Consider the following 14,427-nt stretch of genomic DNA (forward strand, 5'->3'; position numbering starts at 1 on the left):
ACATCCTCGCTCACACAGCTACAACTCCCTGTGCCCATCACAACAGCAATTCTATTTCTGTACATGCACTGAAAAACCACTCTGTGAGTGATTCAGCAAGACGTCTAAAAAGAGACTGAAGTTCACTACCGACCACAAGCAATGCCCATCCCACACATCCCGCACCCCCGACACCCTCCCTCACTCCCCCCTCCCCCCCCACCCGCCCGCCCAAAAACCACAGCTTAGGCCACCACCACAGGCCAGACCGATCAATCTCTCCTGTCAGGCCTATCTGCAGGAGGGAGAGCTGTCATAATCCCCCAAGTCCCATCACCACCGCACAAACAAGATCTTTTTCTTAAAGTCAACATAACCCAATAAAACTGCCCCTCAAGACTTCCTGAAGGACACTGGAAGGTTTTTTTTGATCGGTCTCTCCCACAGAAAGTAAGACAGTGATCCTTCAGACTTCCCATCGCCGTCTGGACCAAACTGGCTGTGAATTATTGAATGAATCACTAAACAAACAAAAGTGAAGATGTCCGGGTAGGGAGTTAGAAATGACATTTATTCTTTCTCGTATTTTTCCTTTTAAAACACAGAAATAAAACCGCTACGGGAGCAGGAAGAAAGGAAAGCAGATGCGCCGCTCTCACACAGCCGTGGAGAAAGGGGGCGCTGTTCCAGTCTGCGGCAGCTGTTCCTCAGTTCAGGGACCACCGAGGGAGACGGGGGGCGCGGTCAGCACGCCCCCCCCCGGTCAACCTCACTTTCCGACCTCCAACCCAATACCCCAGCACCGTAAATACAAACCCCTCTCCCCGTTAACCGAAAAAGAACAGAAAAAGTCTTGGCCAGCTACGCCTGAGCTACTGGCAGAATACAGGTTTACACCACCGCCTTCCCACGTCTTCCCCTCTGGTCTGCAAGTTCAGTTTTTTTTTTTTTTTTTTTCCAGTCACCACAAAAAGAAATTAGAATCTAGTTAAATATGCACAAAAACAGAACAAAATAAAAACTCAAAAGCCCTTCATGGTCAGTGTCTATGGATGCCTCTTCATATAACTGTGCGGGCACTGAGAGGGTCACCAGATGAAAAGGAAAAAGCTAAATCAAACTAAAGCGTCTTCATTGGGCCGAGTCTCGATTAGCATGGATCGGTTAGACAGTAACACTTATTGTACAGCGCTGGGTGACGAGCTGCTCTTGTTCGTTCGCACGCCGCCCTCCTAGCGCGTACGAGCCCGCTGGCGCCCCCTACTGGTGCGGAGCGCAGGCCGGGTGAGAGCGGGTCTGACATCGTCCAGGGTCGGGCGAGGGGGATATGAGGAGGAGGAGGGAGGCGAGCCGGACACGCCCCTTCTCCGCCCCAACTCTCCCTCACGAAATGGAGGAGAACTCCTTAAGCAGGACGTCCTGGCTCAGGGTGTTGAGGGAGACGTTCTTCCTCACATTCACGCTGATGGAGCGCACCTACGAGAGAGAACTGGGCATCACACACTGAGAAACGCGTACACAGCACACCCGTTAAGAAACACAGCGGCGGTCATACAAGTTACACAACCTGGCATTACGCACTGAGAAACACGTACGCAACACACTGCTTAAGAAACACAGCGGCGGTCATACAAGTTACACAACCTGCCATTACGCACTGAGAAACGCGTACTCAACACACTGCTTAAGAAACACAGCGGCGGTCATACAAGTTACATAACTTGGCATTACGCACTGAGAAACGCGTACGCAACACACTGCTTAAGAATCACAGCGGTGCTTACATATCTTACATAACCTGTCATTACGCACTGAGAAACACACGCGACACACCTGTTAAGAAACGAGCTAAAACAGTTCAGAATGCCCTCCGCCATCTTGTTTTCCTTTTTTAAATTTGCATGCGTTTTCCTCGCGGGGGGGTGGGGGGGTGAGCCGTCCTGACGCGACAGGCGGAATCCCCGCGGCCTCCGGGCCCCTGCGGGCCGGCGTTTCGGGTTTTTGATCGACTGGCTGTTGTCAGCGGAGGCGCTGCGCCTCGCCGGGGCACAAGAGCCCCCCCCCCCCCAATAAGCTGACAGGCTTCATTACCGAAAATAAGGAAGACGTCCCCGCGACAACCTTCCAGACAGCCCCAGTCGAACCTGTCGCCGCTCCGTCAGCCTCGGGGGGCGCCTAGCGCTCCCCAGCCGCCGCCGCCGCCGCCGCCACCTCCTTCCCCAGCGGGGGGCTCAGAGAGGCGAAGGGCAGGGAGCCGCCGCCTCTCCGGAAAGCGTGAAGAATGGAGGAGAGGAGGAGAGCTTTTCTGCTGGCCCGGCGAGCGCGAGGCGGTGCCAATTACCGGCAGGGAGAAAGCCATTTTTCTGCTCCGTTCGGCATGCCCCGAGCTTCTCCCCGTCCCGTCACAAGACTGACAGGAGACAGAGCAGCGCTGGCGCGGAGCGCAGCCAGAGAGGCAGAAAGTTTCTTCAGTTTCGCGGGGAGGGGTGGGGGTGGGGTGGGGGGGGGTGGGAGGAGGAGGGTTGCTTTTGGGTCGCGGTGTGAGGGGCAGGGGAGGGGAGGGTTCGGTCTGGCGGCTGAATGACTTCACGGTTCGAGCTTTGGCAATTCGTTACGTTTAATGACTATAAATAAACTGCCGCAGCAGTTCACAAGCACGGCCTCGCCAGCTAGCTGTCGTATCGGTTTGAAAAGTCTCTTTGTATCTGCAAGAAAAGGCGTTGCCAGCCGCCATATTGCCAACCAGCTGAGCCGTGCTGTTCTTGCGCCAGAGTACACTGGGCAGCTGGCAGTGCACTGCCGATAGGCTAGAGCAGGGCTGCCCAAACCTGGAGATCTAGTGTCCCGTAGGTTTTCATTCCAACCCTAACAAAGCACACCTCATTCAACAGCTAGAGATCTGAAGTGCTGATTAGTATAATCACTTGTGCCAAATTAAGGTTGAAATAAAAACCTACAGGACGGTAGATCTCCAGGAACAGGGTTGGGCAGCCCAGGGCTGGAGGAAGATGGACAGCTGAACCACTTCCTCCCTAGGAGATTCTATGGCCCAGTTACGCGCTGCCCTACAGGCCCTAGCACTCACCAGCTCTTTGAAGAAGGCAGCCTCCTTAGGCTGCTCCGAGTAGCGCTCGTACTGGTCCAGTCCATCTTGAAGCTTCAGGGTCAGAGTGTCATAGTTGGAGCGTACCACTTCCAAAACCTGGCGCGGGGGTGCGGGAGAGGGAGGAATGGGAGAAGAGAAGGAGGTAGTATTAGGACTGAGAACACCGCAAATTTTACAGTTCATGAGTTTAATGAAACATTTATATTTAAGGTGCTTGAGTCAGGTGCATTTATTAAACAGAGATTTCACTATGTTTAAGTGTAATTAAAAAAGCACGTAAATGTGTTTAGCTATACGTTCGTTTCATTGATTATTTGGTGGCCTCTTTTATAGAGTGGCTCACAAGGTCAGTGGGGGGAGGCGTGTTTTTTTTCTGCAGGTACTGAATGGACGGCTACACAATAAATGGGAATCAGGTTGAAGACAGGGATAAAATTGCTGTAGCATTGTCTAGGGAGGGAGGGTTGTCAGAGCGAGCTATATTAAAACCCTCGACAAGAAAGAGAGAGAGAGAGCCCCTGCTCGTCACCAGCGCACACCGATTTCTGCGGCCGGGCCGTTGCCCCAACAACCGCAGCTCAGCGGGAGAGAGAGACCGGGCCGGGTAACACAACCCGGGTCCCCTGCTTGACCCCTCCGGCCCCTTGGTCGCCCACGTCAGCCTGGGCACGTAGAAACTGGCAAGAGAAAGACTGCCTGCCCGCCCAAGGGCACAGACTCCAGGAAGGAGAGCGGCGGGACGAGAGCCTTCAGATTTACGGCCTCCTCGAGCGCGGGGCTGTGAGCGGAATGAAACTCCAGGCCAGCCGCGGCCTGGCCCTCGCTGGGAGTTCTGGGATATCGTAGGCTGGTCGGTGTTACTGAATTAGTCATTTCCAAGGCAACTGCACAGGTTTTTTTTTTTTTTTGGTTTTTTTTACTGGGATGACTTTGACAACCATCTCCCACTGAATTTCACTCAAAAGTATGATGAGCTACAGAATAACCGTTTAGTCTGAACTAACAATATGAACTTTTGCTGGCTCAGGTGCAAGCCACAACGGAAATTTACAGGGCAGATATTCACCCAATCGATTCAGAAATTCGCAATTAAATTCAAAATCAAATAAAAAATATAGCTGCAAGCAGCAATTACAGGGTTCCAAGCACACACTACAAAAAGAGAAAACATTATAGAACACAGACAAGATACAGAATAATGTTTTAGGATAGGCAGTTGGTAAGTTATGGCTGAGTTTATTCCATGACCTTTCGACATGTTTATGAATCAAGGGCATCATAAATCAGCTTTTTTTCCCGGTGTCACAACAGTCTCCAAGCTATGATGACAGCCTCAGAAAAAATATAACTTTATTAGGGCCTTCCATCAACCAATTTAAAAATGGCTTTACAGACATCTTCTTGAGAGTCCACATATCACAATTCTTTAGTTTGATGAAGATTTATCAAAGTATACTGAAGGTTTCGCATTGTCAATTCATCTGACTAATTGCAGCTGGACATTGTGATAAACATTTGAGGTATTTGCTAATAAATGTATGAGGTTTTCAAAAATCATGTTCATTTTTATCTGTAGCCTATGGTTTAGGAGGACAACATCGTGGGATAATAAGTTTTTGCTATAAACAGAGTGGGTCAACTTCAGAACCAGTGGTAGAAGAGTACAAAAGCTTTCTCACCACAGATTTCGGCCCTGCAGTTTATTAGGCCAAAATGTCAAGATTCTATACCCATTTTATCCATTCTTTTTTTGTCTGGAAGGCAATTATAGCGCCACCATTTGACCAATCACAGTCTTATGAAAGTACGTGGTGTTGAGTGCCATGTCTGTTGGTTGTAAGACAAGTTGCAGCACAATAGCTAACAGGCGTTTGCAAAAAAAAAAAAAAAAAAAAAAAAAAAAAACATGTGTTGTGCCCTATGGGCTGTATTAAATAAAATGTAGGTATGCAAGTTAAACCACATAGGGTAACATATCCACTACACTTCACAATCGAATTAACTGCAAAGAAAGTCGGCACAATTATGTCATTTACCACTATTTTTTGCAAATTAATTTGTTAATAGTGGCCAAACGATTCATGCGATTGGGTTAGTTCATGGTATGTTTGTGTATCTCAGTCTCCTGAAGCTGCATACCAACAGTGAGACACAAATAGAACTGATAAAAACTGATTAAATAAAGCCTTTGGGGGAAAAAGTGTTTTACATATAAAACAAAATGGCAGTAAGTCAAGATTGCAGACATGGGAAGTCCCAATGGAAAAGTTGTCAGGAATGCCTGAACATGTGTATGAAGTTTGGCATCAACTGGACTTGCAGAATGAAAGTTACAAATCAAAAATGTAAATATATGTGTTATAGCGCCACCATCTGGCCAATACATGTGTGATACCTTCCCGGAGTAGTGGAGGGACATAGCAGCCAACCTGCTTAATATGATTACTCCAGGACTCTAGTACTATGTGCTTAGAATCCTAAAAAAGAATTGTCCATTAAATGATCCATAAAAATGGAAATTTATCTTCTGGCTTTTCCTGTGGCCTCAGTATAAAACTCAAATGTGCGCACGCACCAACTCGCAAATCATTTTTAAACTCAACACAGATCAGCAATCGGTACATCTGCCGCACAATCACAGGCACACCCTAATTCTGCTTGTTTTTCAAACACAGCAAAATTCCACCAGATGCCCTTTGAAAAATTAGCTTGATAGCCAGCCGTGCTATAAACATAAAACCAAACGTGTTCAGAGTTCAGAGTTAGCCTTAGCCTGAAGAGGCTAAATCTTTTGGTCATATGTTTAGTCAGTCTTGAGCTGTATTTATTTGAAATTTGTGTTAAACACAATTTAACAGTTAAAAACCGTTAAAAGCAAAACAAAACTGAGCTAATGTTTTAAAGGCCTAATTATGGAAGCAAAGTAACCTGCGGACACAAAGCAGGACCGAACCCGGACCCCGACTCCGCCTCCAACCCCAAGCCCAGGCCGCATTCACACGCCGAGAGAAACCGTCTCCGTCTCTTACTGTCAGCGCAAATGAATCCAGCAAAACCGAGCGGCAAACGCAAGATGAAAAAAAATAATGAGCGCGTATCGTTGTTAATGAGCCCGGATGCTACTAAATGAACCACCGAACTCATAAACTGCGGGGTTTGGTGAAGGGGGCCGTGAGAGGGGCAGATTAAATCACGAGTGTGACAGGGTGTGGACGCGTCGGCACTCCGTCCCCGACGCGCAGTTTCGGGTCATTAGGCCTCGCTGCCGGGAGACACGCGGGGTTTTATTGAGGATTTTTTTTGTCAATTATCCGCGACTCATTAATTTTTTTTTTTTTGCCCCATTTCACTCTGGTTCATAAAACAATATTTCTTCTCCAGCTTCAGTCTAGTTAATGCAACACACTCCTATAGGGAACGAGTCTATTTTTATGAAAGCGGTGACAGTTCACGTGCTTACATGGATGACAATTCTATAAAAAGAAAAGATGTAGACACAGCGTTATCTATTAATTGGTGAAATTCTTAAACCATGCCTTTGGGGGACGTTTTCTGCACTTCTTAGGTTCCTGCTGGATATGCTGTGGCATAAAGCAAATGTCCGGTAAGGAAAGGATCTTTCTTTCAATTTTCGGTATCTTTGTTTTTTGGATTGTTAATGGTGAAAATACTTCCTGTGATTTTCATGCCACAGTGTTGCTTCGCACAGAAGCTCAAACGATCCTCAGGTCATTCCCTCATGCTCTCCGACTGGCTCATTGTCTACTGGGCCTTGCAGACTGTCAACTAAGATTCTATATGCAGGGGAAATGGCTCCCCAACCTTTTTTTTATTTTATTCTAGTGTAATGAATTGACTATGCTGTTTCAATAAAGGGCCATCAAAAGTCATAGTCTCTCTCTCTCTCTCTCTTAGACACAAAACACAAAATCAGTTCCCTTTCTGACAGCCAAACTCACAGTCCTTCTCTCTCTCTCAAACTTGCCCAGAATGATCCATTGAGCCACTTTCAGTGACCTCAGTCTTACTTTGGAGACCCGCCCAGAAACGATCACTGGGACGGCCAATGGAAGCGCTGACTAATGAAGAGGGGGTTCTGAGGTCAGGGCTCTGTGGGCGGAGAAATAGCCTGCATAATGACACCTGCGTGTCACAGGGAGCCCGCAGCCCGCCCTCTCCCCTGACCTCATGCCCCTGAGCTAAGCAAATCAATGAATCAATCAATAACGAACCCGCATCACCACCTGAATACTAGGATGCCCACAAAGGAGGCGTGTCAGAAGAGAAAGAATAGGTGCTACACTGTCGCATGCCATCAATCTCTGCACTGCTACGCCTACCCTTCAGCCAACTAGGACAGCTAAACTTCACACACAGCCCCACCCCTCTCACAGGCCCTCCCCTCTGACCACCACACCCCTCATATAGCCCCACCCCTCTGACCGCCCCTACCCTCCCCTCACAGCCCCACTCCTGTGACCTCCCCACCCCTCTGACCACCCCACCCCTCATATAGCCCCACCCCTCTGACCGCCCCTACCCTCCCCTCACAGCCCCACTCCTGTGACCTCCGCACCCCTCTGACAGCCCCACCCCTCTGACAGCCCCACTCCTCTGACTGCCCCTCCCCTCTGACCACCCCTCCCCTCACAGCCCCTCCCCTGTGACCGCCCCATCGCTCTGACAGCCCCACCCCTCTCAAAGCCCCTCCTCTCAGACCACCCCTCCCCTCTGACTGCCGCTCCAACAGCAAAATGACAGCTGCCAACAAAAAAAATGTATTTTTAGCATGTCAAAGAGGTTACAAGAACTGGTCCAGTGTAAGAAAACATACAAAATTCATCACTGTCTTCTGTCCATTATGAATGTTTTAATTAAAAGATATAATCCTAAAAGTTTATATATGAACAAAAAGCATATGGTATCTATCTGATTAATGAAGGGAAATCTGGTCTGTTGGAAAGGGTGGTGCAGCTCCAAGTGACAGCATTTATTATGACTTGTTATTGAATTTCTCAGCAGGGGAATTTATTTATAGGCTTGCACACATTGTCCATTATTGAGCGTGGAACTTTTACTGAGGCAGGTACAGGTAAAGTCAGCTTATACAGTATCTTAGTGGCCCCCTCCCCCCCGCCCACTAGGGCTCTGAACCAGCAACCTTTTAGTTCCAAAGCCCCTCATGTTCCAAAAGCACTGCCCCACACCGCAGACCCACCAGGCAGAAAAGGGGGAACAAAACCAGCCCTAAATCCCAGGAAGGGAGCGAGGCTTCATAAAAATGGCCGAACTGACCGTTGCCCGACGACAGCCTCGGCAAACTCTGGGGGGCAATTAAGAGAGCTAAATCCGGGGCTAGCTAATCTCACGCTTAGGATTTAACCGTCCCGGTCTCCATTCATTAAAGTGCAAGCGTGTCGCTTTCAAGAGAGGGCCTGACATCTGCATATCACTGCGCATTTACTCCTGCCCCCACGCAGGGTGAAGGAACGGAGACCCAAATATGTTTTAACGTGCCTTAAAGGGATTATGGGATGGGAAAAGAAGAGCCCTTGGTTGCCCGGGCGATCGTTTAAAAAGCGCACCCTGATGAACGTAATTACATTAAGTCAAGCGCTGTTGCATAGGCAGCAGAGTCACACGGCTTGTCGTTTAGACATCGAAACTCTAATAAGTGTCAGCTGACGTGATTACAGAATTTTAATCAAGTTTTCTTTTTTTTCTTTTTTTTAAATCAAATTAAAAAGTGACCAGAGCGGTGCATTTCCCAACGCAGCTGCCCCCGTTAATGACAGTCTCTGACTTAAATCTCCTCTTAGTGCAGGCTCACAGAAGCGTGTCTATTCGGAACGTGTAGCATTCGCAATCAACGGCTTCTCTGAGCTATGACAGCACTGGATTATACATTTGCTTAATTAATACACGTCTCAAAAGGCCAGGCCAGGCCAGGATTAATCTCCGCCGCGTGGTTTTGCCGATTCGGAGGCGAAATTGGCGCGGCGCTTCCGAGCGAATCCACCCTCACGCGCGAGAACCCCGCACGCCAAAAACACGCGACAAAATGGGTCAAGATGGCGGGACTTTAAAGCAGTCTGAGACAAGAAAGCCGAACGATTTACCTTTCACTACCCACAGACTGTCAGCATGAAACTCAGTAATGAGTAAAATCAGAAATCCCACTTATTTCTTTGCTCTTTTTTGTATTTTGGGGCCCAAAGACTGCGCAAGACTCCCATGTCAATTATCAGCGAAGCTTCAGCACGCTGAACCTGCCAGAAAACACTGACATCATCGGAGAAAATCGCCAACAAAATGGCCACAGCTACGCTAAACCACCTCGGGGGGGGGGGGGGGGGGTCTGTGGAGGCTGGGGCAGATGAAGTTTAAACCTGGGCTGTCAGAAATCAAATGGGGCGCTTCTGGTAGTGCTTAATAGGCTGTTCATTCCAATCAAATTTTGAAATACAAAAAAACAATTGGATTGAATATGAAATCACACAGATGATGTTCCTCAGTCAGAATAGCACGTTTTAATGAAGTTTGCATTTATTTGTATAACCTTGTTATTTTCAGGTGGTCGGCTGACAGCTTGTCCGTCGAGCCTGCTTTTCTTGCCGTCCCTCTTGGGACTAGACTTTCCCCTTGTGGGGAATTCATGAACTTCCAAGCTGGATCTTTGTGCTCACGTTCGCACTGTAAGTCTCTCTGGAAAAGAGCAGATGCTAAATGCCAGGATGCTAACAGGCACAGCCCCGTAACAAAGGTGTCATCTGTCCACATGTTTATCTTGGGTGCACATCCATCCATCTGTTCCACAGCTGAGCATCCCAGCCACACTTAGGATACTAAAGCTCAGCGCAGGTTTATCAAATCATAACTGATTACACCATCATTAGATCTTCTGAACACTTCTTGGACCTCTCTGGAGCGATGAAGATTGGTAGATCCGCTTCATAGGACGATCCAATTTCAGGTTGACCGTTTCTTTATGGAGTGTGAGAAAAAGAAGAAAGCTGAACGTTTGGACTGGGTCCAAAGGGGAGAAACTAATCAAAACTTTGAGGGAAACTAATCAAAACTTTCAAATATTTATGATTTGAATATAAAAAAATTTTATCATTTGTTCCCTATATAGCTTCTAGGTATAAAAATGGCTAAATTGCATAAATTGACTAAACCCTTTGGTTGTTAATCTATACGGCCTCCGTATGCATGCATGTTTGCAGGTGTGTGCAACGTCCCCAGATCAGCTTTTTGCATCTACTGAGTACACTGCACTGTGTCACTGCATCCACTATGTACACTGCACTGTGTCACAGCATCCACTGTGTACATTGCACTGTGTCACTGCATCCACTATGTACACTGCACTGTCACTGCATCCACTGTGTACATTGCACTGTGCCACTGCATCCACTATGTACACTGCACTGTGTCACTGCGTCTACTGTGTACATTGCACTGTGTCACTGCATCCACTATGTACACTGCACTATGTCACTGCATCCACTGTGTACATTACACTGTGTCACTGCATCCACTGAGTGCACTGCACTGTCACTGCATCCACTGAGTGCACTGCACTGTCACTGCATCCACTGAGTGCACTGCACTGTCACTGCATCCACTGAGTGCACTGCACTGTCACTGCATCCACTGAGTATCCTGCACTGTCACTCCATCCACTGTGTACACTGCACTGTCACTCCATCCACTGAGTACACTACACTGTGTCACTGTATCCACTGTGTACATTGCACTGTGTCACTGCATCCACTGAGTGCACTGCACTGTCACTGCATCCACTGAGTACACTGCACTGTCACTGCATCCACTGAGTACACTGCACTGTGTCACTGCATCCACTGTGTACATTGCACTGTGTCACTGTGTCCACTGTGTACATTGCACTGTGTCACTGCATCCACTGAGTGCACTGCACTGTGTCACTGCATCCACTGTGTACACTGCACTGTGTCACTGCATCCACTGAGTGCACTGCACTGTGTCACTGCATCCACTGAGTGCACTGCACTGTGTCATGTCCCTAAAAGTCTCTTCTGGAAACATTCATTCTTCTCTGGCTGAGGGTCGATACGGTCTCCTGTAGATGAGGCATCCTGTTGTTTTATTAATCTTGACACCAAGTTATACATTCAGACACCTCACTCGATTAACCACACGCACATGCACAAGCAACATGCACACCTGTACACATACATGCACACGCACATGCACACGCAACACGCACACCTGTACACATACATGCACACGCACAAACCGAGAAGGACAGACACCGAGAAAATTAAGGGGGAAGAGATGTCTGCAACTGCGAAGCACTTTTAAACAAATTGCTTTGCTGCCTAAGGTTGGATCATTTGTGCGGTTAATGGGTTTCAGCGTTTGTGAAAACGAGACAAACAGCGGGTGCCGCTCCATTACTCAGGAGCCACCGATAGAGCAGCCGGATGAAACCGAACAAACTCCAATCAGCAGGACGGCGCTCGCATATCAAATGAGGCAAACGGGAGACCTCATGAATAATGTACATCTTGGGGGGAAAAAATAATTTCTCGTTCAGCCAGTTGGCTAATCCAGCTAAAGGTCCATTCGTACTGGGAACGCTACATCGCAATGCACTCATTTGGTAGATGCTTTCAGCGACATTCAACACAGAAGGTCACTGGAAAAAACACTCAGATAAAGTACTATCATAAAGTAGCAGCTATCCGTAGCCATAAATATCAAGTCTAGTTCACACAGTAAAGCCATGGCTAACTCCTGAGGCTAAGTCAGTAAAGGTGTTGGCTAAGAATGCTACCTGTAACAGTAAACTTATAAATTGTTTCCAAGTGTCCACACCAGTGAACATTTTTGTGCATAGCTGTCAATCAAAACGAGATGATTGGAAGAGATGGTCTACTGCAGTAATTGGTTACACAGGGCTCATCGATGGGGTATTTTAACAGACACTCAGGAGCCAAAACTGTGTCAAATGTTATCAATTGCTTTGTTGTTATGACTGCAGTGTTGGCACTAAGTAATGAACTGGAAGGATTTTTATCATTTTATATTTTTACAGTATTACAGAGTTATCGTTCCTGATGTAACTGGGCTTTAAGAGATGGGTTTAGGTGGAGAGATGGCCCCATGGCCTGGTGTCGAATCCGGACCGTGCCAGTGCTAACTACGGCATGACATCATGAGTTTGCCCTCATCGCACAGCAAGCCTCCTACAGCTGACTGAGCACCCGGAGTCTGCCTGCACCAGCTAAGCACGATGGGTACCCCTCCGATACAGCGACTGCACAGCTCGGCTGGAGACCAGTCCTGTGGGAAGTAATGTCGGCTGGCAGCACGTGAATCCGAGGACAGCTAGGCTTGCGCTGTCCTCAATCGACGGAGCACGTTGTAGCAAAGACATGTGCCGAGAAATACAAATGGGCCTTCCAAATTTGGAGAAAAGGAATAAGTCGCGAGGAAAAACTGTATAAATAAAATATCTTTCCGAGTCGTACCGCAAGCAGCTCGGAGGCTCACGTGCTCGAACGGCATCAATTTTGGACGCAACAGCGATTTTGGGGGCGCGTGGGGGGGGGGGGGGGCGGGCAGGGGAGGGGGGGGCGGCGAGAAGAACGACAGCCCTGGAAATAGGATAAGCGAACATTTCACAGCTCATTAAAAGTGAAGAGTGGCATTCAGGACTGAGGGGACAGGCAGACACGGAGAGAAAGAAAGAGAAAGACAGCCAGAAAGATGAAGAGAGAGAGTGCGAGAGAGAGACAGAGAATGAGGAAAACGAGAGTCACGGCAACAACAGAGACAAACGGAGAAGGGGGGGGGGGGGCTGGCGGAGACTAGAGAAAGACTGCTGGAGGGAAAGAGGAGAAACTACACAAAGTAACAGGACCAATCCTGCCAAATGTAACCCACCCTCCCAGCACAGTGCTGCTTCTGCACCTCCCTGGCCGTAGATGGCGCTATCGCAACGGGGGGGGGGGGGGGGGGGGTCCAATGGCAGACTTTGAGAAGTGTTTTTCGATGATATATGGTAGCATTGCGGCACTGACAACAAGAGTGACAACTGCCACTGTGCTATTCTGTTCCGACAAAGGAAAAAACAGCAGCACAAACAAAGCGAAAAATGCTAATTGCACAATTTAATTTGCGATCATGGCCTGGAGCATGCAGCTTCCCTTTTGAAACGAAGGTCAACGCTGAGGGCTGCAGGATGCAGGGGTTTTCACCCCCACTGGCAATTTAATGGTTTTCTGTGTATCCAGCAAATCTGCATGGAGGAATGGGAAAAATTCCAAAATCGAAACCAAAACACGCGCTCACAACATAACCGAAAATTACTTTAAGAGCTGCAATTAGTGCAAAACAGTGGGGGGTGAAGTTCTTTCGTAAATGAGAAATGTCAGACTTTCAGTTTTGAAAAAAAATGTTGAATTAAAAAATACATTTTGTTTTACGAATGTGCTGAATTTTACTGTGTTGGTGAAGGGCACAAAATACCTCAGTGCATAACAGGACACAATGCGAAGAAGTTCAAGGGGGCAGAATTCTTTCTGAAGGTGCTGTAAATTTTTCACGAGCTCTACTTCCTCCAGCAGGAGGGTTGCAGCACCTTGTCTGTGATCTCACCATCTGAGGGGCGCCGGCGCGTCGACGGGAATCAAAGACCATCAAGGCGAGCAGCGCCTCGAGATCCAGTTAAGGAGGCGAGGCCCTCGAAAATGCCTGCGATCACAACGGACCCGGCGCGGATCAGAAGCATCTCAAACCGGCGAATGTAGGGCAAACTCCAGACATTTTGTAACAATCTTTTTTTAAATGCGTTGATACAACCTTATACTTCTTGGCTGAAACGATACAGGTGAAGCGCTGTACTGTATTTTAAAAAGCCCTATTTCATCTCATTGACTTTGCTAATCTTATCTCGGTCTCCACTCTCAAGAATCAAACCTGCATCAATGCTGTAAAACTAATGTTTCTTAGCCCTGTGATAGCACACCCCAGTAGGGTTGATCAATGTAGATACCCCACGGCCATGCACAATAACTATGCTGGGTCGTAACCCTTTCAAACCCGGAAGCTTACTGAAATGGACACAACCCCGCAGAGTCTTGTGTTACCCACAGTTCCAGTCAGTGGAATGTACACAAAGCTAACATGCATCCATCCATCCATCCATTATCTAACTCGCTTATTCCTGGTCAGGGTCGCGGGGGGTCCTAGAGCCTATCCCAGCATGCATTGGGCGAGAGGCAATAGACCCTGGACAGGTCGCCGATCCATCGCAGGGCACACACGCCACCCACTCACACACTCAGGGGCAA

At 48.0% G+C, this 14,427-nt stretch overlaps 1 protein-coding gene across 3 annotated transcripts in view; it reads right to left on the reverse strand.

The window, feature by feature from the left end:
• Positions 1 to 529: 529 nt before the first annotated feature.
• The window catches only part of armh3 (armadillo like helical domain containing 3), a 59,956-nt gene continuing 46,058 nt past the window's right edge, over positions 530 to 14,427 (reverse strand). For all 3 annotated transcript variants that reach the window (XM_035403712.1, XM_035403711.1, XM_035403710.1), the window contains 2 exons: positions 3,065 to 3,181; positions 530 to 1,455 (listed from right to left, as the gene is read on the reverse strand). In XM_035403712.1, the coding sequence (XP_035259603.1) occupies positions 1,363 to 1,455; positions 3,065 to 3,181 (210 nt within the window). In that variant the 3' untranslated portion in view covers positions 530 to 1,362. The remainder of the gene's footprint in view (positions 1,456 to 3,064; positions 3,182 to 14,427) is intronic.

Source organism: Anguilla anguilla, chromosome 2, assembly GCF_013347855.1.
Source record: "Anguilla anguilla isolate fAngAng1 chromosome 2, fAngAng1.pri, whole genome shotgun sequence".
NCBI lineage: Eukaryota > Metazoa > Chordata > Actinopteri > Anguilliformes > Anguillidae > Anguilla > Anguilla anguilla.